At 35.6% G+C, this 25,484-nt stretch overlaps 3 protein-coding genes across 4 annotated transcripts; 1 reads left to right on the plus strand and 2 right to left on the minus strand.

Moving 5' to 3' along the window:
* Positions 1–7,511: 7,511 nt before the first annotated feature.
* Positions 7,512–10,342, plus strand: LOC145111719 (uncharacterized). The gene is made up of 4 exons (XM_079047972.1): positions 7,512–7,888; positions 8,054–8,531; positions 8,805–9,162; positions 9,249–10,342. Exons 1-4 carry the CDS (start codon positions 7,512–7,514, stop codon positions 10,340–10,342), a joined length of 2,307 nt encoding a protein of 768 aa, XP_078904098.1.
* A 7,157-nt stretch (positions 10,343–17,499) lies between these two features.
* On the minus strand, positions 17,500–19,229 carry CPISCA (chloroplast-localized ISCA-like protein). 2 transcript variants are annotated; one of them, XM_079047535.1, is made up of 3 exons: positions 18,985–19,229; positions 17,997–18,212; positions 17,500–17,781 (listed from the first exon to the last, which is right to left on the minus strand). In XM_079047535.1, the coding sequence occupies exons 1-3, from the start codon at positions 19,154–19,156 to the stop codon at positions 17,639–17,641; spliced, it is 531 nt and encodes a 176-aa protein (XP_078903661.1). In that variant the 5' UTR covers positions 19,157–19,229; the 3' UTR covers positions 17,500–17,638. The 2 variants fall into 2 exon arrangements, with proteins under 2 accessions (XP_078903661.1, XP_078903660.1); XM_079047534.1 differs by having other exon boundaries at positions 17,997–18,215.
* A 4,398-nt stretch (positions 19,230–23,627) lies between these two features.
* On the minus strand, positions 23,628–25,152 carry LOC145117387 (phosphoglycerate mutase-like protein AT74H). The gene is made up of 2 exons (XM_079053681.1): positions 24,386–25,152; positions 23,628–24,152 (listed from the first exon to the last, which is right to left on the minus strand). The coding sequence occupies exons 1-2, from the start codon at positions 24,846–24,848 to the stop codon at positions 23,731–23,733; spliced, it is 885 nt and encodes a 294-aa protein (XP_078909807.1). The 5' UTR covers positions 24,849–25,152; the 3' UTR covers positions 23,628–23,730.
* Positions 25,153–25,484: the final 332 nt, after the last annotated feature.

The following is a 25,484-nucleotide window of genomic DNA, read 5'->3' on the forward strand; positions in this document are numbered from 1 at the left end:
CCAACATATGTTGGGCGTACGTGCCAAGTACACCGCGCGTACGCATGTAGTGGGCCAAAAAGTGGTTTTTGGGCCTGGAATTGTTGGGCCTCAGGCCCACCTGTGGACTAAGACCTCTGGGTCTAGGCCTAGGATTTATGGTATTGGGCCTTAAAGCTTAGTTGGTCGGACTTAGACTTTTTATTTTGAAAGTTGGGCCTTAGGATGAGGACGCCCAATAGGGCAAAGATTAGGGAACCTTTGACTTGTGTTATGAATCAGGGTTTGGGCCTTGGGGTCAGGTTTAGATCCAATGTCTAATTAGGAAGTTTGGTGTGATATAGGGAGAGGAGCCTCGAGTCATCCGAAGAGTACGATTTGACATTCACAGTTGAGGTGAGTCTCCCTTCGTGGAAGTTACGGGTCGAAGGCACCAAGGTCGGCTCCTTATTTATTGCATGATATGATAGTTGTATGTGTGATAATTATTACCGTTCATGAATTGCTTGATGATTATGTGATTTACATGTGATATTATGTGGTAGTGGTAGTGGTGAAATAGACCCCGTGACCAGTTGAAATAAACCGGAGGGTAGGTCGGGCACCCAGATATGCCTGACAGGGTAGGTCGGGCACCCAGATTTGCCTGACAGGATAGGTCGAGCACCCAGATATGCTCGGCAGGGTAGGTTGGGCACCCAGATACGCCTGACAGTATGTTCGTGTTATATGTGGTATGGTGGGGGAAACTCACTAAGCTTTGTTCTTACCGTTTCAGTTTGTGTTTCAGGTACTTCCAGCTCGAAGGGTAAGGGGCTGGCTTGATCGCGTCGCATCACACTATAATTTTCCGCAGTAGAGATTTTGGGACTTATGATCTGATAATGTTTTCCACGGATTGTTTTGATTATACACTATAACTATATTGTGTTTTCTTGGTTTTGGGAATCAATGATGTTTTGTGTTTGTGAATTTGGTAAACTTAAAAATGAAAATTTTAAGTCGTATTTTTGGGATGTTACACATAGCACTGGATGGACACGGATTTTTGAATATCCGTCTTGAGCATGCCTAAATACCGAGTCATATGAGCTTGCTCAGAAGTAGAAAACTCAGGGCAAAAAATAGCTCTCTCTGTGAACATCATGGTGATCTCTGTCACCGACTCGGTCGTCTGCCTCAGATCTAGGTACTCTTGGGCCAGCCTCTCCCGCTCCACCAATGGGACATATCTCGAACAGAACATCCCAGAGAACTGCTCCCTTTATACTACAACTAGCTGCTCTGGAGTGTATAAACTATTAACCAGCCTCCACCAATCCTTCGCTCTAGACCGAAGAAGGTTCAAAGCGCACTTGACCTTCTGGTCAGCTGGGCAAGAGCAAGTAAAGAAGCATCCCTCCACATATGACAGCCACCTCATGGCGATGATCGAATCCTGAACCCCGTTAAACACCGGGGGCTTCGTATCATCGAAGTCCCGGTACTAGAAAGCTCTCTCTCCTCGAACCCCAACAGAAGCAACAACCGCGATAGCTGTAGCAACAACAACCTCAGAAAGTGCAACATATCGGTTATCGAAGAACTCCATCATAGCGGTCTTGACATACCCAAACATATCTAGTATCTGCTCCCGGACAATAGAAACAACCTCCTCACGAATGATCTCCCTAATATAGTCCTCAGTCAATCCTAACCCATCCTGGCCACCTGCTCCGGCTCCTGATCCCGAACCTCCAAAAGCCGCCATACTAAAATATACCAAGAAAAGAACAGACATCACAACACAGTGCTCAACACATCAGGGCCTACTCCTATTAGTTACTTAGTAGCCTTGTAATTCCTCTTGAATCTCATACGAATCCTGTGCTTTCAGTAGTACAGGCCCATACTACCTTTCACACCTATCCGTAGTCGATCCATAATTCATCCCAAGGTCCTAAGTCACTGCACTAGACCACTCCAAGGTGTGCTAACATCACTTCTGCTACGAGCTACAACTAGCTTCCCTGGCACTCTTCCTAGGATTATCCTCGCTCTTGCACCACCAGTTGCTTTTGTGCATGCTTGTTGTACACAATACGAGATCATATAGACTGTCGAATAAGCGACTCTGCCCTAAGTCCACAACCAAACAAGGAACAGGAAGAAAGGCCAAGTCGATCATTCTAAGGCTATTCAATCCGACCATATACAACTAATCAATATACATGCAACAATCTCACAATCAAGGCAAGCAACTTCCTATATCATAAGGCAAGCAACTTCCTATATCATAAGGCATCACAGAATCATGCATTTCTATCCAACAGTTTCTAAAGAACCTTATCCACTAGCATGCTTTCTCTAACAATTCATATATCTATAAAATCAAAACTCAACAATCATAACAAGTATGGGTGTTTTGGGAACCACTCTCCTGTTTGGGCTCTGGCTGACTGTACACACCGCATCTTCCTGAAAAAGTTAAAGTTAAGTCAAGGCCCACGTTCTCGATCCCAAGCCAACAATAAAACAAGAACATGAAAAGAGACCGAGCCCATGTCCCTAACCCAACCCTTTTATGATAAATTCTTTTTCAAAAAACATTTTCCAAAAACTCTTGGATCCTAGTTTAAGACTAGATTCACATAAGTGTTCCTCCAATTCACTCAAACCAGAGCTTTGATACCAACTTGTAACATCCCATTTTCACGGCCAAAATTTTTCATTTTTATTTAAAGTGCAACTTCCCAAGTTATAAAAACCATTTTAAGAAAAACCATTTATTCTCAATTAGAATTAATGAAATCAGAGTATTATGATGAACGCGAAATTCTCAATGTTGTTGATAAGTGTGTACTATCCCGCTTTTACCTTCCCGCAATCACCGATGATACCTGAAACCATAAACAACTGGGTAAGCATAAAGCTTAGTGAGTTTCCCCCAAAATACCCCATATGATAAACATACAAGCATGCATCGGGTCCACTCAACCATCGGGTTGGAATACCCAAGGTTTGTTGGGGGAAACAACAAGCATGCATGCTTGTTGTATACGATACGAGATCAGATAGACTGTCGAATAACCGACTCTACCCTAAGTCCACAACCAAACAAGGAACATGAAGAAAGGCCAAGTCGATCATTCTAAGGCTATTCAATCTGACCATATACAACTAATCAACATACATGCAACAATCTCACAATCAAGGCAAGCAACTTCCTATATCATAAGGCAAGCAACTTCCTATAGCATAAGGCATCACAGAATCATGCATTTATATCCAATAGTTTTTAAAGAACCTTATCCACTAGTATATTTTTTCTAACAATTCATATATCTATAAAATCAAAACTCAACATACATAACAAGTATGGGTGTTTTGGGAACCACTTTCTTGTTTGGGCTCTGGCTGACTGTACACACCGCATCTTCCTGAAAAAGTCAAAGTTAAGTCAAGGCTTACGTTCCCGATCCCAAGCCAACAATCAAATAAGATCATGACAAGAGACCGAGCCCATGTACCTAACCCAACCCTTTTATTATAAATTCTTTTTCAAAAAACATTTTGCAATAACTCTTGGATCCTAGTTTAAGACTGGATTCACACAAGTGTTCCTCCAATTCACTCAAACCAAAGCTCTGATACCAACTTGTAACATCCCATTTTCACAGCCACAAATTTTCATTTTTATTTAAAGTGTAACTTATCAAGTTATAAAAACCATTTTAAGAAAAACCATTTATTCTCAATTAGAATTAATGAAATCAGAGTATTATGATGAATGTGAAATTCCCAATGCTGCTGATGAGTGTGTACTATCCTGCTTTTGCCTTCCCGCAATCACCGATGATACCTGAAACCATAAACAACTGGGTAAGCATAAAGCTTAGTGAGTATCCCCCAAAATACCCCATATGATAAACATACAAGCATGCATCGGGTCCACTCAACCATCGGGTTGGAATACCCAAGGTTTGTTGGGGGAAACAACAAGCATGCATGCTTGTTATACACAATACGAGATCAGATAGACTGTCGAATAACCGACTCTACCCTAAGTCCACAACCAAACAAGGAACAAGAAGAAATGCCAAGTCGATCATTCTAAGGCTATTCAATCCGACCATATACAACTAATCAACATACATGCAACAATCTCACAATCAAGGCAAGCAGCTTCCTATATCATAAGGCAAGCAACTTCCTATATCATAAGGCATCACAGAATCATGCATTTATATCCAACGGTTTCTAAAGAACCTTATCCACTAGCATGTTTTTTTCTAATAATTCATATATCTATAAATCAAAAATCAACATACATAACAAGTATGGGTGTTTTGGAAACCACTCTCCTGTTTGGGCTCTGGCTGACTGTACACACCGCATCTTCCTAAAAAAGTCAAAGTTAAGTCAAGGCCCAGGTTTCCGATCCCAAGCCAACAATCAAACAAGAACATGACAAGAGACCGAGCCCATGTCCCTAACCCAACCCTTTTATTATAAATTGTTTTTCAAAAAACATTTTGCTATAACTCTTGGATCCTAGTTTAAGACTGGATTCACATAAGTGTTTCTCCAATTCACTCAAACCAGAGCTCTGATACCAACTTGTAACATCCAATTTTCACGGCCAAAAATTTTCATTTTTATTTAAAGTGTAACTTCTCAAGTTATAAAAACCATTTATTCTCAATTAGAATTAATGAAATCAGAGTATTATGATGAATGCGAAATTCCCAATGCTGCTGATGAGTGTGTACTATCCTGCTTTTGCCTTCCCATAATCACCGATGATACTTGAAACCATAAACAACTGGGTAAGCATAAAGCTTAGTGAGTTTCCCCAAAAATACCCCATATGATAAACATACAAGCATGCATCGGGTTAACTCAACCATCAGGTTGGAATACCCAAGGTTTGTTGGCCTACCGCCTCAACTCAACCGCTCTTCCAGAGCCTCTGTGCCTACGGCCTACAGCCGGCCCGCACCGGGTATCTTGGCCTACAACACAAAATAGGATCGCCTCAACCCACCACTACCATATCTCGACATATAAACAAACAAGGGTCAAGTAGGCACATAATACAGACAAACAACAATCATACAACTCACTACCGCCTACTAGTCCTCTCATCGCATACAGTCCTGCTACCAGCTATCCTCCATGAAATGCGTAATCATAAGTAACCAGATGTGAGATAGCCACCCGAGTAGATGATCCTACTCTAGAGCCACAAACAAATAAGGAACATAGAAGAAAGCCTAGATCAAGAGTTCTCAGGCTATCCTACGTGACTAAAGATAGTCCTTAGGGCACTCCACCAGATGATAACCGGTAAGCGCAAATAACATACAGATCCAACAAATCACTACAACAACGCAACATACTCGATATTAGGATACATATCTAACAGATCACTACACCAGAGTATCGTACTCGATACCAGAATACAGATCTAATAGATCCCTACAACATAACTACATACTAAGTATCAACAATCCAAGGAATGCATGACCGTATATATATTCAGAGATGAGATAGCGACCCGGACAGGTGGTTTTACTCTAGAACCACAACCAAACAAGGAACAGGTAGGAAAGCCTAGACCAAAAGTCCTCAGTCTATCATATATGACTATATAGTCCCTAAGGTATCCTTCTACTAACAGATAACCAAAACTAGTGGGCCGACATTGGCGCCTTCGACCCACGATACAGTGAGGCGAAACTCACCTGAAATGAAGAAACCCGAGAACACCGTCATACGCTCCCTGCTACATTGCTTTCTCCCGCGGATCAACTAACATCAGAACCAATAAAATATTAATCACAATCAAAACCCTCAAGTTTGACCAAAAGTCAAACTTGGTTAAAAAGTCAACGGTCAACGGAGTCAACAAAAGTCAAAATCCAAGGCTGGTTGAGTACGCCCCTCTACAGGTCACCTATTCAACAGATAGAGACCAAGGCTTAACTATGGCTCAAAATACCCAAAACACCCTTAAGTCAAACTTGATCAACCTTGGTCAAAGGCAAAGTCAAGAAAAGTCAACCCAGATCGAGTACGCCCCGCGTACTCGCGATCCAGATCGGGCTCCCTTAGGCGTACGCCCGATGTACGACAAGTTGCGCCCAACGTATGCAATGGCTTAATAACTTCATTTTGAGGGCTTAATTCCTTAAGTCACCACGTCAAACTTTCAGTCTTATCCCCAAATGGCATCCCAAACCATAAAGTTTCAAACTTTATGGTTCTACATGTCTAGATCAAGCCCAACAACAAAACCCTAGCTTGTCTTAACCACTAAAGTTCTTAATGGATTGCATGAAGGAATCTCAGGGGCCAAGATTATATTTTTATGACTCATGACATGGAAATACGTCCAAAAGGATAGCTTAAACGCTCTATAACATGTCATGCACAAGGACATATTTGGGGACAAAAAGCTCATATATCACCATGCAAGCTAGATCTAGTAACTTAATCACCATGGTGGGAACTTTTTACCTTCTGGAGATGGAGAATGATGCAAAACTTCCAGATCCAAGCTTGCTTATAGCTTCAAAGGTTCACCACCACCTTCTTCCTCCTTTGGAACACACAAAATACACTAAAGGTCTCAAAATACACTAAAGGGGGATAGGGTTTGCTAAGGAACGTCTCAAATGATGAAGGTTGGGAATGGGGTGGAGAAATGGGACTTAAGGATCAATAAATATGGTCCAAATCCTCAATATTAGGGTTTTCGTTCAGACAGAGTACGCCCAACTTACTTTGGGAGTACGCCCAACGTACTCAAAACGACGTCGTTCCATTAAAAGGCCTTACGCCCAACGTACGTGTGATTCGCCCAAAAATTACAACAATGCTACTATGGGCCATTTTGCAAACAAAACTCATTCCAAGTGTCAAAATGTAATATTTGAAAATAGAGTTACTACAGCAAAAAAAAAAAAAAAAAACGGTTTCACTTCAAACTACTAGTAATTATATATAAACTTAAAAGTGGGGAGCCTTGTCTACAGTACTTTTTTGGGTTTTTTTACTTTCGCCACTTTATTTCCATCATGTTGCCTTCCTTTGACTCAAAGTTACGTTTCTTTATTAGCCGACCTTCTTTCTTTTCCCTTTTACTCATCTTTTGCTCCAGGGTATTTTTTTGGGTTTTTTTACTTTGACCACTTTATTTCCATCATATTCCCTTGCTTTGACTCAAACTTACGTTTCTTTTTCTTTTTCTTCCTTGAATATATTAGCCGACCTTCTTTCTTTTCCCTTTTCCTCATCTTTTGCTCCAGGTAATTTACTTCTGCTTCTCCATTTCCCGGTTTTTGGTATTTCATCTGTTAGGGTTTTTGTTTGCTTCCCTTCACTGCGGTTCATTATCTTTTGTTGTTTCTTTCGTTTCTTGGTTCATATGCGTAAGGGTCAGAAGCGTAGCATTATTGAGTCTGGGGAGTGCTCTGTGTCTGCTACTCCTGTTATGCGTACAAGTAAACGGTCCCGACTTATTTCTTATGGTGGTCTTCCTACATACTATGACTGTGGTGATTGTGTTTGTGTTTGTGAATTTTGTGGAGCTCTTTTCTGGTATGTGGAAAGACTTAGAAATCGTTATGAAACCAATCATCCTAAGATTTACTTCTGCTTCTCCTTTTCCCGGTTTTTCTGTTAGGGTTTTTGTTTGCTTCCCTTCACTGCGGTTCATTATCTTTTGCTGTTTCTTTCGTTTCTTGGTTCATATGCGTAAGGGTCAGAAGCGTAGCATTATTGAGTCTGGGGAGTGCTCTGTGTCTGCTACTCCTGTTATGCGTACAAGTAAACGGTCCCGACTTATTTCTTATGGTGGTCTTCCTACATACTATGACTGTGGTGATTGTGTTTGTGTTTGTGAATTTTGTGGAGCTCTTTTCTGGTATGTGGAAAGACTTAGAAATCGTTATGAAACCAATCATCCTAAGTATAATCACTGTTGTAAGGGGGTTCTGTTGTTTTGCCTCTTCCGTTAACGCCTCCTTTTGAAATTTCTAAACTTTATGAAGATATTCAGTTTTTTTACTGATATAAGAGGTTATAATAGTATGTTTTCCATGACATCTTTTGGAGCTGTTGTTGATAAGGATATTAATAATGGTCGCGACCCTTATGTTTTTAAGGTTTCAGGTCAGGTTTATCACTGGATAGGGTCTTTATGTCCTGATGATTCTAAAGGTCCAAGATTTTTGCAGTTGTATGTTGTTGATACTGCTAATGAGGTTTCCAATCGATTAAAGGCCTTTCATGATCCTGCTAGGAAAGATTTGGATGCTGGTATTGTGCGTGTTCTGATGGAATCCCTTTCTAATCACAATCAATATGTTAAGACATTTAAAACAGCTAAGGAGATGGCTGAGGTTATGAATCTGGAGTCTTATGCAGTTCGTTTATATAATAACGTTCCTGATCGTAGATACAGTTCACCAGCTCCTGGCACTTTAGGTTGTATTGTTACTGGTGATGATAGTAATTCAGCCAACTATGATATTATTGTTCACTCTAAATCTGGTCGTCCTCAACGAGTGAGTAAACTACATCCCAGTTATATGCCATTACAATATCCCTTGCTGTTTCCGTTTGGTGAGGACGGCTGGTGTCCACGTTTGAAATTACGGGGTGATGCAGTTGCGCGTATTAGAAACCTAACAATAAACATGTATTATAGTTATCAGATTCATGCGCGTCGGGATATATACTCTCTTATCCTTAACTCGGGTTGACTTTTCCAGCAGTACTTGGTTGATGCTTATACCTGTATTGAAGTAGATCGTTTATACTTTATTTTGAATAACCAGGAACATTTAAGGTCTGACTATCTATCTGGTCTTTATGATGCTCTGTCTAAAGGGGATAGAGAGAATAAATTTGTTGGTAAACGGGTTTTCTTACCTGCATCGTTTATTGGTGGCCCCCGTTATATGTATAGTCATTATCAGGATGCATTGTCGATATGTAGAGTATATGGAAATCCACAATACTTTATTACATTTACATGTAATGTAAAGTGGCCGGAAATAACACGGTATATGGAAACTTATAGTCAACGTGATGTTCATAATAGAGCTGATGTGATAGCTAGAGTTTTTGAAATAAAAGTCAAGGCCTTCATTTCATTTCTTAAAGAGGACAAAACTTTTGGCAAAGTTGAAGCACGTAAGTGTGTTCTTTTTTTTTTTTTTTTTTTACTTCTATTTTGTGTTTATGATTTTTAATTATTTATATTTTTTTATATATTTCAGATTTGTATACTATAGAATTTCAAAAAAGAGGTTTACCGCATTGCCACAAGCTTTTATGGGTATCCAAATCAGATAGTATTCGGCAGCCTGCTGACATTGATAACTTTATAGGTGCAGAACTTCCAGATCCTGTCTTGGAAGCGTCCCTCTATCACACGGTAACGACGTGTATGATTCATGGCCCATGTGGTCCACTGAATTATAAGGCTCCTTGTATGAAGGATGGGAAATGTAGTAAGCACTTTCCTAAACCTTTTCATGATGCTACAAGTTTTGATAAAGAAGGGTACGCACACTACAAAAGGAACTCAATTGCACATCACATAATGCAAAGTGGCACTATGATTGATAATGGATATTTAGTACCATACAACAAGAGATTGTGTAGTCGGTTTAATGCACACATAAATGTTGAGTATTGTGGATGGAATATGATGATCAAATATCTGTTTAAATATATTTCAAAAGGAGTTGAACGTGTTAGGTTCGTTGTTCAGAAAAGTGAGGCAGCTGTTACTGGTACTTCTGATTCACAAGTCGCACTTGTAGATGAGGTTCATAATTTCTTGGATGCACGTTACATTTGCCCACATGAAGCTGCATGGAGAATATTAAACTTTTTCATTCATCGATGGCATCCCCCTGTCATGACATTGCCTGTTCACTTACTAAATATGCAGCATGTGGTATTCAAGGAAAGTGGTAGAGTAGAGGATGTTCTTCGTATTCCTAATTTTGCTAAGACACCACTACTTGGATGGTTTGATAATAATATAACAGATCCAAAGGGTCGTGATCTTACTTATATTGACTACCCCAACAGATATACATGGGATCCTCAATTTAAAAAATGGGAACAAAGAGTTTTGGAATCTTCAAAAACTATAGGTAGACTTGTATTTGTACATCCATCTTCAGGAGAGTTATTCTATTTTCGTATGTTGCTCTGTCATCAGATGGGATGTCAGTCTTATGAAGATGTTCGTACAGTCTCTGGTCATCTTCATCCAACTTTTCGAAGTGCATGTAATGCATTAGGTTTGATAGGTGAAGACATGGAATGGTTAACGACTTTTGGAGAGGCTTCATTATGAGCTACTTCTTCATAATTACGTTCTCTTTTCTGCCATTTGCTGCTGTTTTGTGAAGTAAGTAATCCACAACTACTTTGGGAAAATGCATGGCGCAAAATGATGGACGACTACATGTTGAAATTAAAAGTTGACTTCCCAGATAAAGTGTATCACATAGCTGATGATGTAGTACAACAACAGCTGCTTTTTGAGTTGGAGAACATGCTTAGGTCTTCTACACCTTCAAAATCATTAGGTGATTTCCATTTACCCATGCCAAATCCAGCTGCTGTTGCTATCCTACAGAACCGACTTTTGTTAGAAGAATCAAGTTATGACAAGGAATCTTTGCAGCAACAACATTCACAAATGGTTTTACAACTGAATGAAGATCAAATGTATGTTTATAACACTGTTGTGGTATCTGAACAAAATAAAAAGCAGGTGTTACTTTTTGTGTATGGTCATGGTGGGACAGGGAAAACATTTTTGTGGACTACTTTGCTTGCATATTTCCGGTCTATTGGGAAAATTGTACTTGTGGTTGCTGCTTCTGGGATTGCGTCCCTTCTTTTACCTTCCGGAAGAACTACGCATTCAAGGTTTAATATCCCCATTGACCTGGCTGAAAAAACCTCCTGTAACATAAAAAAAAGAACAATACTTGCAGATCTACTAAAACAGACATCACTCATTATATGGGATGAAGCACCTATGAATGATCGACGTTGTTTTGAATATCTTGATCGCTCTCTTAGAGATGTTCTGGATTGTGAAAACCGGCCTTTTGGTGGTATTTCTGTCCTCCTTGGCGGAGACTTCCGTCAGACACTTCCAGTTTCCCCAAAAAGTACTCGGACTCACATCATTGCATTAACTCTTCCAAATTCGTATTTGTGGTCGTGTTTTAAGATTTGTAAATTGCATCAGAACATGAGTTTAGCAGCTCGTGAAACTGATGTAACTAACGGCTTATCTATATCCGCTTTTGCAGAATGGTTACTTAATATTGGAAATGGGACTTTAGGAATTCCCGCTACAGATGATCCACATAGTACAAGCTGGGTAGAAATACCAGATTCACTTTTGATACCTCAAGATAGTGACTCTTTAAAAACATTAATACTCTTTGTATATGGAAATGATCTGCTGCACAATCCATCCCCATCTGATTTGTCTGTAAGAGCTATTTTCTGTCCCACAAATGAGACTGCCGATGCCTTAAATACAACAGTTCTAGAAATGATGACGACCCAAGAAAGGGTTTATAAAAGCACAGACACTATGCAACCAAATGGCAAGTATACATCAGAGTTGGAAGGTTTATATCCAACTGAATATCTAAACCAGTTAACTTTTGCAGGGATCCCACCTCACGCCCTCAGGCTGAAAGTAAAAGCTCTTGTAATGTTATTAAGAAACATTAACCAGAGGGAAGGTTTGTGTAATGGTACACGGTTAATTGTTTCACAACTACTTCCAACTGTAGTAGAAGCAATAATAATAACAGGAACATGCATTGGCAAGCGTGTATACATACCCCGCATAAAATTCATTCACAAACCTCCTGACTTACCATTTGCCTTTGAATGCAAACAGTTCCCCATTAAAATTTGTTATGTCATGACGATAATAAAAGTCAGGGTCAGTCATTAAAGAAAATTGGTATTTATTTGCCACAGCCTGTATTCACACATGGTCAACTGTACGTTGCATTATCAAGAGCAACATCTCCCTCTTCACTAAAAATTATGATAAACAATGATGAAAATACATGCCAGAATCAGACAAAAAACGTTGTATTTAAAGAATTTTTATCCAGAGTTAACAGTAATGAGGTTCATAACATCATTACTAATTATTATTTGTGTATTATAATTATTTTATATAATAAACAACTAATGGTTTGTTGTTTTATTTGACAGCATTATGACTAACATATCTGACTTAAAGTATGCATGCGAAGGAGGTCCATTACAGGTGCGGATCTTGCGAAAATGGAAATCAGACTACCGTCGGTATGAAACATGGTATCTTGCTGTAGACAGATATATGAGTACACACAAATTCACATAAAAACAATACACTAAAATTATTTACTGTTACTAAGATGTACCCACATTTTAATGCGTTAGGGAGATGCAATACCGATTTTGGGACAAAGAAGCAACCAAGGATACATTGAATCAGTTCTTCATATTCACAACTGCTATACAATATCAAAATATACATGTCCCTATCTAGCAGAGTATCAGAAAATTCTAGAAAATGAAATCTATATTGATGTTGGCCTTGCGTCTGTAATTGTTCCCTTTCCTGACACTATTACAATCCCCACAACCTGGTTTCGATTTGTTTCTAAAAATGATCTGATTGACCTAGGTGAAAACCCTCCATATTATCCAGGTATTTATAGAAAAGATGTTATATTAATATAGACGTTATTTGTAACCAAAATTTATTTTAAACAACAGATTTCATTGGTGTGCTAAAAAAAATCAGAAATTGCATAAAGGCTGATAGAGAGGAATTCATTCTTGTAATTCTTGCAGATGAAAGGTACATAATATATACTTATACATCATTAATCGTTTCTTAAATTATTTTTACTGGTTCTAATGGTTCCCTTATACATAAAACTCAGTGGTGATGAAACAACAATCAGTTTATGGAAAGAATGTATTAATGTTCCTGAAAAATTAAAACGTGAACAGTTGGCACCTCCTCCTGCAACAACAATTGTTGCAATTACAAATATAAAGAGTTCAATAATTGCTGGTAACAATAACCAAACAGTATTTGCAGTTTAATAACAATTATATAAATAATTACATTATCCTCTTTAAAACTATTGACATACATTGTTCACACATTTTACAGGAACTCTAAGATTTGGATCATCACCTGCCACACACGTCTATGTTAATCCACCAATACAGGAGACAACACTTTTAATCGACAGGTCCATTATGGTTATTAAAAAATATTTAGTAAATGTTAATAAAAAATTTACTTCCAAAATCTGACTGCAGGTTTACTGGTCCTACACCACCAACTCCGACACTCTCCGGACCACTGATAACAGTGCATGAATTGATTAATAAAAATCATAACGACCTACTGGTAGGTTATATACTTCAATAACAACTTCCTAACACATGATTAACACAGTTATAACACTATGATGATCTAAAACCGTAGGATAAAACATTCTGTGTAAAAGGCGTGTTGTCAAAAATCACATTCAAAGATTACTGGTTCCAAGTATTGTGCCCAACATGCAAGGATCCAATTTTCAGGAAAGGCAACTACTGGTTTTGTAGTGCTCATGGAAAAACAGAGTTGCCTACTTTCCTGTAAGTATGATTATAATAAAAGAATTATAATGACTAAACAACCAATCTGCATTCACTCTTACTAATATAGCTTACCTCTATACAGGTACAAAATAGTTATAGATCTAACGGATCCAACAGGCTCCATATCTGCCCTAATGACTGATGCCTCAGCCCGAAAACTAATTGGCAGTCCACCGGAAAAAATAATAACCGATGACCATGTAAGTGATAGAAAGTTCTTGCCACCAATGATCATGAATCACAAAGACACATCAAAAATTATGTCAATTCAAATGTTAAGAGGATCTACCACCAAAAACATCCGTTTTATAATTGTTGATGTGCATGAAATCACCGCACCAAATAAGACACTTACACCAGTTACACCAACACAAATTTTGGCACCTACAAACACAGCAACACCACTCAGTCCAATACAGCTTCCACAATCTTCAAATGTTCAGATCAATCCTAACCTCGAAACAACTTCCACAACCTCTGAAACACCACATGCAGCAAGGAAACTATCATATGACACTACCGGTACTTACATATACATTCTATTCACATAAGAAAATAAAATAAAAAAAGGCAACTAACTCTCCTTTTATTCATATACAGCTGAATCTGCACCAAAAAAACAACAAAAGCGAGGACGTAGAGTGCAGTAAACAGTAACGTAATCCAATGATCATTCCGACTTTTTTTTTGTTATTTGCACTGTAGTACAATAGAATAAGTAATACATATTTTGCATGAAAACAGTAACAGAAAAACACAGGTAAAATCTTTTGTGCTATATTATTAGTATATGATGAGAATAGCAGTTATATAAAATGAATTACTATAAAAAAATTGCTGTCTCTGTAAATTTCAGTATTATAATAAAACGGTCATACATATATTATATTAAAATAGGTTAATCCTTATTAATAAAAGTATTTGTCATTAGTAAAATGCAATAATATGAAACCAACAACAAAAAACCATGACTAAAATGTTTTGTACTATATTAGTATATCGTGATGATAATTAATAAGACTTATATAAGATACAATAATATTATACAATATTAAAATGAGTTAACAGTTGTTGAACCTATAAATTATATACAATGAAAAAAATTACTTTACTTATAACTCATATTTTTCTTTAAAAAGTTATTTTTAAGCAGTCGTATTAATAAAAGTATTTGTCATCAGCTCATAATTCTTTTATAAAATAAAAATCATGACAAGGACATTTAGATCATTATATGTTCCAATAAAATAATATATGCATCCTTTACGAAAAATATTACAATACTGTATAATTAAATAACCACTGTTATAATTAAGTGTTAATATGTATACTATTCAAATACATAACATTACATATCAATATAAAAAGTTCCCTATATAGTATTTTTTTTAATAGATATTTAATCATGAATTCCGATAAGATTAAATTTCCTTTTACATACACCAGAAGGTAATTGATCTTTGTAACCTATACATCCTAGATAGCCATAGTATCGCCACCAAACTGTCACTTTAATCACACACGTCATTACCACAGTCTTAATAATGTGTCAACGCTTCAATAACCAAAACTGACACCATTAAATTCAAATTTCAAATACAAAAAGTACTTATAACGAAATTAGATAACAAATAAATAAAAAAACAAACAACATGTTTTTATACGTCTTTATCACTTAATATCAAAATCTAATTAAATAATAAACTGTTTCTTCAATCCTTTTAATAGACTTACAATGAAAGTAATGAAAGTTGGATGGTTATTAAAAATAACATAAAAAAAACAAGAAAAAAACCTTTTCTAATATGCGTTCATCGTTTCATATCCTATATACTCACCTAAAATAGATATAGTATTGCCACGAAATTGTTAATTGAAGCATACATGTCATAACACTGATGTGACTATGAGACTACATATCATGCCACGAATTACAAAAGCACAGTAAAACTCCATATGAATCACTTATATAAGAACCAAAGCATGACTTGACATACACACAGTAAAACATATACTACACTACACAAATATGAAAGACGTCCAAGTTCGAGAAATTTTACAACAACTGATTACCCATCTACGAGAGGTCAGTGACATGATGGAGGCGGTTCAAATAACAATTGAAGAAGGAGCCAAAATCCATGACGATTTTAACAACAATCTCTCTATAGAAGAAAATAGTAGCAATTACAAAATCATAAAAGACCTTCTTGAAGATGCAAATACCGAAAACCTATCCATGCAAGACAATACATCATTTATGCTGGGGTCAATTCACAAACGAATTGGCAAATACAAGCAGTTGATGAAGAAGTTCACAGATGTCTAAGTCTTTCGTTTTTACCTATAAGCGCATGTAATATATAGTAAATAATAAAAAGTTGCTTAAAGAAACGCCACCCTAAAAGCATAGACCTGCCTCATTAACTTTTGTGAACCACCATATCAAACCCGAAGATCATTCAAACGTCAGAAATTGAAATAAACATAAACAAGATTTAAATGTTATCATTACCTCTCTAACCTACCACGTAAAATTAAACGACCATAAATTAGAATAAGCCTTCATTCCAAATCGTCAGACTAACACACAAATAACTACACTCATACACAAAAAAAAAAATTCAGATGCTAGAAGCAGCTTTAAATAGCATCAACACCAAAGACAGCTGAATGTTTCTATGTAATTATTCCTGATCATAAATAAGTTGGTAGTATATATGTTTTGTTTCTTCTTTACGTTCTATTATTAACATAACAATACAACAAAATTAGAAAAAAAATTTATGATACCAATTGACCCCCGCAGAGTGGGGGCAACCCTTCCCTAGTTAAGACTAAAAGTAAGGAAGTCTTTTTCTTGACTTGGCATGCCTTCATTATACCTACCCCTTTTTAACGCAGACATGTTTGACACCGAGTGTTTGGAAGCTTCTAGGTTCTAATGTTTGCCAAAACGCTATGTTTTGAACAAAAAGCCTCGGTTGACATTACAGACTTTTAGCGTTTAGTTTAAACAAAACGCTCCAAATCTAAAAGCTATCTCGCGTAGTGTTTAACAAAATGCTACCAGCTATTGGCTATCAGCTAGTTTTGCGGAAAACACCCTCAAATGTTGAGGTCTCTCGCATGTCTATCTGAGCAGTCTTGTGAGGAGGTTCAAGGGTCAAGTCCCTCTTTCCGCTCCCGGTTTTGTCGTTTGGTGGTAACAAATGTGTGCTCCTTTAGAGACTGGGGTGAGCAACAAGCACCTTGTATAATAAGGTTCCTAATAAGAAGAAAGGGGCAAACCAAAACCTAGTCCCAACAATCTTTCTTAATTTTTTTAACTAATTAATTTAAAACATTGAATATACAAACTACAAATCAATTTTATCACTAAATATTTGACAAAATTAAAATAAATATCAAACAGAAAACGAAATATCATATAAAGTTGCTTCATAAAACATTTTAAATGTTTAAATATTATAAGAAACTTAAATGCTCATGCATTGGAAAAGATTTGTAAACATAACTTTTTTTGTTGATGTAAATAAACTTTTCTATAAGAAAGGGCTTAACCATTATGGATGGTGTAAGTGAAAATACAATACAATTTGCAAGGCCATATAGATGCTCTTGAAATCATCCACACCTCAATTATTAATGTTTTATAATCTATAAAAAGGTTAATTTGCAATATACCATGAATTAGTTTTCCTAATCATCATTATTGAAAATAGCCAACAAAACTCGTCGAGTCCGGTCTAAATGCATCCTAATAAATTCATCGATTGGATTCAAATATCATGACATCACAATATTGATCGAATAAACTCATCGAAACGTGAAAGTGATTTTCATATGCAAAATACACATAAGAAATAGACAATGGAGCGATTCCACTACAATCTATGTATCAATTTATATATATTTCGAGTATAAACATCATATGGTCTATAAATACATGTTTCCTTCACATCTCAGCAGCAAATGATTTTCCACAACCACATGTTTGTGTAGCATTCGGGTTTTTAAATGAAAAGCCTCCTCCAATAAGTGCATCACTAAAGTCAAGTTGCATCCCGAATATGAAGAGAAGACTCTTCGGATCACAAACTGCACACAAGTTCACAAAAACAAAATCAACATCTAGAAATCAACCAATTAGTTAAATGTGAATTTATGCAAATAATATTTCACTCTTTATATCATTCAAAAGTGCTTTGTATTAAGAAGAAATGAAAGTAGGATGCTATAAGCCTATAATACGAAAATAAATGCTTGTATTTTTTTTTTTTTTTGCTTTTAATCTTAGAATAAAAAAAGTATACCAATGACAAAACCGTTGTATTCCATAACAGTGTCATCTGGTCTTGCGTTTTCCCTGCTCTCAAATTCCATGGTGTAAGACATGCCTGAGCATCCACCTTGTTTAACACCAATTCTCAAACATAAATCATCATTCTTTTCAGACCTCATTTTGTTTAAATGCTTCAATGCATTATCTGTCAAATCAATTGCAGGTGCTATTCCTCCAGATGTAGGTGCTGCTACAAATATACAATATGCATCCACAATTTTAGACATAAATATGTTATCATAAATGCAAAATGCATTAAACATATGATATCACCGCCTTTATGAATTACATTTATGCTAAGAGAATCAGGAATTTGTAAAGATCACAATTTGCTTAAAAAGTCTAAAAGAATCAGGATTAGTTTCTAAAGATGTAATATTAGCCCATTTGACCCCAAAACTTTAAATCATATCTCTGTTTTCTTCCTTTTTATTTTTATTGGATTTGAGCAAGTATCTACTAATTAATAAATAGTTACTCAAATCCTAACACGATAGCTAACTGTTCCATATACCCTTCTGTACTCAAGTCTTCTACCCAATACTCTAAATCACCATATCTACTCAAGACTAAGTTTGATGCTATCCTTTCTGTGTCCAATTTACTCAAGCTTCCATGAAACCTACTCCCACACTTGCCACAATTTGTCTTTACAGAACAAACTATGAGTTGAGGCATATTCTCTCAGAAATATCGTAAGTTTGAGGGTAAGATTGGTGGAAGAGTTACTGCTATTAGAGACTAAACCGACTGAATTCCTTCAAACCCTAAAACCCAGAGAAATAAAGAAAACAAACCCCCAATAATTCCAAATTTCTACAAATGTAACCTAAGAAGATACATTAAAGTGAAATCAGGTACTATAATCACAATCAAGGCAGTAAAATCGTGAATAAACGAGGTGAAGATACATAATCATTAACCAGAGAAGATGTAACGAAGCAACAGAGAACCAATACCTTGTGTTGAAATCGCGCGAATTGAGAAATTCTTTCTCACAATATTTAGATTAATATGAGAAGGAGAAGATCGAATGGAAATCGAAGCGGACGGAATTAATGGTGAAGAAGAGGTAGATGCTTTCGACAGACGGCAGAGGGAGGGGAAATGCACCGTTGAAGAGAACGCCATTGAAACCCGACGAAATGGGACTCTTTGTGAAATTTACACACCACAATTAAAATTCTTGTAATTGATAAAAGGGGAGTCCGAGACTCCGAGGTGTTAACGCTCAATATTGATTAATGCATTTTACACACCATAACTAGGAACTTTGATAATATGATCCTCTATTTTTTTTTGTTATGTCTTTAGTTTTCTAGACCCTAGAAATTGTCAATTTTCTTCAAAAAATCTCATGTAAAACATTAAAGAAAAAGTTATTCAATATAAAATCGAATCTCAAAAATTTATTCGAAGCCACATAGAGCATCACAGCTTCGTACATTCGCCTCCGGTTATGCAACGTAGTGTGACATTTGTATGTTAGTTGATATTGTCATATCTATACATATATTTTGGCATTATTTTAATACATTTTAAGTTATATTTTGGTTAATTGTAAAGATATTCGATACTTATTGAGTTCAAATTACATTTTGCAGCCAAATAGGACATTCTTGAGGAAAACTTGCCAGAAGTGAAGAATATTGAAACCTAGAAGGACTGGAGCTGAATTGGGAGCTTAATAGAGTTTAAAAGGAAGAAGAATTTAGCAAGGACATTCCCCACGATGTGACAATGAAGTAACACGGCGTGGTTATTAGGAAATCCTCGATAGTTTACGTATGAAGGGAACTCACGACGTGAGAAGTCAAATGTTCTAGTAGATATATACACGGAATCCAAATTCCTTGCCGAACACAAATTCAATATTCCTCACAACATGAGATCCTAATTCTCACGACGTGAGGGACGTTTTTAAGGAATCTATATATAACCTTTGCCATATTCGATTTTGGGAGAGTTGGAGTAATTATTCTGAAGAGTTAGTCGAAATCAGAAGCCAAAAATCTGTGAGATTCAACTGTTGGAGAAAGAATTCAATTGAAGTTAAGAAGATTTGAAGATCCAATCAAGATAACACATTACACATTCGGTTTGATCATGTTTAGCTTTATTCCTATTGTGTTCTTGTGTTTGATTACTGACATGACTAACTAATTTAGTAGACTTTCGTTTAGTTAGATGAAACCTAAAACTATGAGTTAGTTCCTTACTTTTATGGATTGTATGAAGTTTGATTAAGCTTGTGTTTGATTTTTGATACCTAGCATGATAAAGTTTTAATCTTTGTTGCTTATATTCAGGTTAAGTGTAATTGAATGATCAATTTATATTGCATGAACTTGATTACCCAGTAGTTTAGGAACATTAAGTTGCTAGAGCTAGGATTCACCAAATCTTAGATTAGGTAATAAAGACATCAACTTTATCTGTGTTAGAGAACATAATTTGATCATAATTGTGTTTAGATAAATTTACATAGCTCACTAATTCTTAATAGTCAATTATGTGTTTGCTTGTTTATGATCATTACATAGTAGTTCATGAATTGATAAAAATATTAGGAGATCTAATCAAGATTGCTAATAATATCTATTGTAGTAACTAACTTTAGTAATCCATAAATAAGAATTAACCATATGAAAAATGTGGATTCAAAACTAAACGAAAGTGCTTTTAATATCTTGATAACATCCGTTCCTAGTTAAGTGTTTGTTTAGTTATAAGTTTATCTGAACTTGCAAAATCAGATAAAACCCCTTCTTTATTTTTAGATTAATTTTTGGTAATTATTTAGTATATTGAATTTGTTCACTGTGTTCGATACCCAACTTACTTTACTATACTATAAACTGACTAGGTACACTACATATAGCTGCATTAGTAGATAAGTAGTTAGGTCTATAAATTTAAAGTCAAATAGGTATAATATGTGCACATCATTAGTCACTTTTTGATTTTGTACATTTAGTTTTTTTGGAAATGGAATTCCATAATGAGGTTTTTCGGACCAGTTTTCGCGCACCGACCCCGCTGCGAATATGAGGCTTGCAGACGAACCTTCATGGCCACATGAGCTGAGTAGTGTCAAGATTTGAACATGAGTCAGTATGTTATTCACCATATATTCCACATACATGTTAATGATGATCAAGGTTCTTTTTCTGCTTAAAATGTTTTCTCCTTAATTATTGTGGTTTACATCTGCAAGAATTTTTGTTACTGCTTAAATAATTAAAGTTGATTTTGTCGTTAAGACTGATGTCTTAATTGATATCATTTATAAACAATATTGCAATAACAAAAACTTGCAAGCAAATTTAAAGACTTATCTTACTGTCACGATGTTGCAAAATATAAAACAATTATATGTAAGATTTCGATATTGACAACTTTGCTATAAATTGTTTCTTCCAACAATCATTGAGCCATTCTAGATATCATACCACCTCGTTTGAGTGCCAATGTCATTTATAAGGTTAATTAGGTACAAAACAACCTAATAATGATTTACGAATGAGTGTTAATAAGAAGTTCAATCCATAATTAGTTTGAAATTTAAGCTAAAGTTGCTAAAACTTGGGTTCATAACCATTTATGTAAATATACCAACCCGAAATCAATTATGTTACTCTTAGGGGCTCATTTGATATTGTTTCCACGTGTTCAAATGACATATTTAAGTTGGGTAAAAATACAATATATTTTGATATTTTGATTTAGGAATATTTTGATTTATCTTTTCTAAATCGATTGACGATGACATTTGCAAATTGCAAGCTAACAAATATAAATATACATGTTTAAGTTGGGTAAAAATACAATATATTTCAAAAACAATTTGTAAGTGATACAACAAGGGTAAACCCACACGGACCAATTTTAAAATAAGAGATATTAAAATAAGAGATATTACATACCATCTTATCTTTCTTTCTACTTATTTTCATATCCATATAAAATTGTGATAAGTGTCATATTTTGATAATATTAATAATATTTTAAAACAATTGTCATTATTTCATACAGGTAGGAATATAAGTAAGAATTAAGATATTTAATTTCTCTAAAAATAAACATCAAGCCCACACAATCCGTTTTAAGAGGCAAAACAAGTTGAAAAATATTGGTTTGCACAAACTCTTTTTTTATGGAAATCGAATCGGTTTTAGAACCGGTTCGGTTTGGTTCAACAAAAGTAAAAAACGAATCGGTTTCAAACCGGTTTCCGAGCAAAAATTTCCAAACTTATAGGAACCGGTGAGGATCGGTATAAAACAGCTTTGAAAAAAACCTATTCTTTCGCTAGTTTTTCATATTTTACCGAACTTATTTTCGTTGTCAATTTTAACGAAACTTTAATGCTTGATCATAAACACGCAAATAAATAAAACTAGCCATGAGCTAAGGTATTTTTCGGGCATTCGAGACCATTTAGGGGTCGATATTTTTCAACTTTTAATTGTTAAAAAAAATATTTTCCAGGCATCTAGGTGAAAATCGGTCTTGAGAACATCTAAAACCTTTATATAAACAACAAATTGAATAAATAATGGTTGAAAACAATTTTTTTACTATATGAAAATCGGTTTTTTATAAGTTTGAAAACCAGTTCCATTAGCAAGATATTCAAACCGGTACAAACAGATGGTTCGGTTTGAAACCAGATTCGTTTCAACCAAACCAAATTATAAATCGGATCGGTTTCGGTTTTCAAACCGGCTTCGGATCACGAACCGATTTTTTTGTGCCCCTCTAGCCAAGAGGTGATTAAAAATGAAACATCGATGGCTTACAAGATTAAATTTTGTCCAAGTGAATGAAGTTCATTTGGTAAAAACAACCACCACTTATTAATGAACTAATAATATAATCTACTCACAATGATAACATTATTTATTATTCATTTTTGTGGGTCTTCCACTTATTAATGAACAATGATAACATTATTTATTATTCATTTTTGTGGGTCTTCCACTTATTAATGAACAATGATAACATTATTTATTATTCATTTTTGTGGGTCTTGTCTAGTCATGGGATTCCTAAAACACATTGTACATGATCAAACCGGTAAAAGTAATAGGGTTCGATTCGAGCAAAGGGTTACCTATAGCTAAAAATCTAAAATATACAACCATTCATTCATGTGTTGCTTACACCTATATCATCATTTGTTCTCGAACGACATAAAAGGAACCTAAAACACAAGATTGATCAAAGCAAACTAAATCTTTGCATATTTTCCCTTTATGAAGAGCCTTCTAATACATTGTAGTCACTTTTGTTTAGAATAAATACAATGGCAAATATCAACTAAGTCCTATATAAATCAATTCCAACAGTAAATTCCACTATCTAATATAACAAAAAAAAGGCAAATTGCAGGAATATACGTTACTCCTTTTACCAATATAGGCAACACACTTGTTATTCTTTACCCATAATAGCAATGGACTTTCAATTTTCATATATAATAGCAATTTATAATCTGATAATTGTAAAATGTAATTTACTTTCTACCATAGTAGCAACCTATTTACATTTTTTTTACAAGTAATAGCAATTTTCCCAAAAAAGAATCCCCCACACAATGTTATTCAAAGAATCAAAGTAATTCAAATATCTAACTATTATGAGTAAAGAAATGTAAATACATTGCTATAATGTTTACAGTTTTACATTATTATCTTTTCACTTCAAGAAACAGTTTTGTCATCAGTGTTATCTTCATTTTCACCATATTCAGAATCATCAGGGTCAATATGGTCAAAGAAACCATCTAAATACCATTGACATTTTTCAATAAATCCACCTCTTGGAGAATTTGCACGACATTTTTGATCAGCTATCATTTCAGGAGATAATCCCCATTGTTGCATTTCTTCTTCTGAATGATGAACAGCTAAACTGTATTCACCTCCATCTCCTAATTGCATTACTCTGAACTCACAGTTGTTGAAATTATTTAAGTATTCGAATTGTTCAACAGTCCATTTGAACCATTTCATTAGAAAGACACGTGCAGCAAGTCCATGTGAAACAATTATGATGTTTAAATCATCTGCAGGGTCATGCTGAAACCTGCTGTCGATGTCTCTCCATAAAGATTCAAGAAAACCTGAAAATTTTCCACAATTTTTTTGAAATAATCTATCAAAGGAATCGGAGTGAAGCTTCTACCATTTTCATGACTTAAAACTCTTGACATATGGATCACAAGTAAGTAATCTTCTTAGTTGAAATTGGATTACAGAGTACAATAATGGAGGTGTTATTCGTAATGCACATCAAATGCCATTAAATTACAGAAGCAAAAAGGTAAGCAGTGTTGAAAGAGAAGAGGAGACTCACTTGAAACACGATCGAAGACATCAGCAGCAGACTCGCCCTCAGGAAATCGATAGAAGAATCTACCAAATCGTTCTCTAGTCTCCTTTATAATCTTCATCCTCTCAGTAATCTGAAAATTCCCAAAATCCTGTTCCCTAATTCTACATTCTTCTCTAACCCCAATTACTCTCTTTCTAGGGAACGATTTCCCAATCTCTCGAAGAGTTGACCTAGTTCGCTCATAAGGTGATACATAAAAGCAAACCTTCCAGTTACGGAGCTTCCCGGAGTCGGAGATCACATCCCGGATCTGGGTTCCGGCGAGATTGGCTTGTGCTATACCATCTTGTGTTAGAGGGATCTTGTAATCGGGGGTGGTGGTGTAGGCTGCACCGTCGAGATTTCCTGCGCTCTCGCCATGTCGAACCAAGATTATTCTCTTGGGGAGAAATTTTTGCTGCTCAGTTTCGCCAGAATTGATCATTTTCTGAGATGTAAATTATGGTTGGATTGATCTGAATCTATGAATCGAGGTATTTACATGTAGACAAATGGAGATAACTATGAACTTTTTTGAGTGATTCGCGTGAATTTGTCAAATGGTGGGCTGGGGATGGGAAGTGGGAACAGCTGCCATTAATGGAATATGTTGAAGGAGGTAAGAAACGTTGTGCTTTGACCTGGGAAATTTGTGAAGGGGAATGCCAGCAGTTAACGAATCTGTAAAAGGGATGAAAATATGAAATGATTTCTCACACGCAAAAGAGTGTTTTATAATTTCTTTCACTGAAAAGATTGTTTGCTTTAGCCTTTATGCTATAGGATGGAAAGTTTCTTTCATGTTGATTAATGTTTATTAAATGGAAGGAGAAATTATGATATAACTCAACTTTTAATTTTTTATATTAGGGAAATTGATTAATCTACTTTTGTATTGTTCTTTTAAGAAATAACAACTCATAAATAAATTTGAAAAAATATCCTCTAGTCTGGAATACAACATTCCCGACCTATATTTTTCACCACAACCGGTGTCCATATTATCCTTCAATTACATTGATCATTCAAAACCCTTTTATCAATGAAATTATGGACATTGTTTCATTTTTTTATTTTATTT

The sequence above is a fragment of the Lactuca virosa genome, chromosome 5 (assembly GCF_052849685.1).
Source record: "Lactuca virosa cultivar CGN04683 chromosome 5, Lactuca_virosa_CGN04683_v6, whole genome shotgun sequence".
Taxonomy (NCBI): Eukaryota; Viridiplantae; Streptophyta; class Magnoliopsida; order Asterales; family Asteraceae; genus Lactuca; species Lactuca virosa.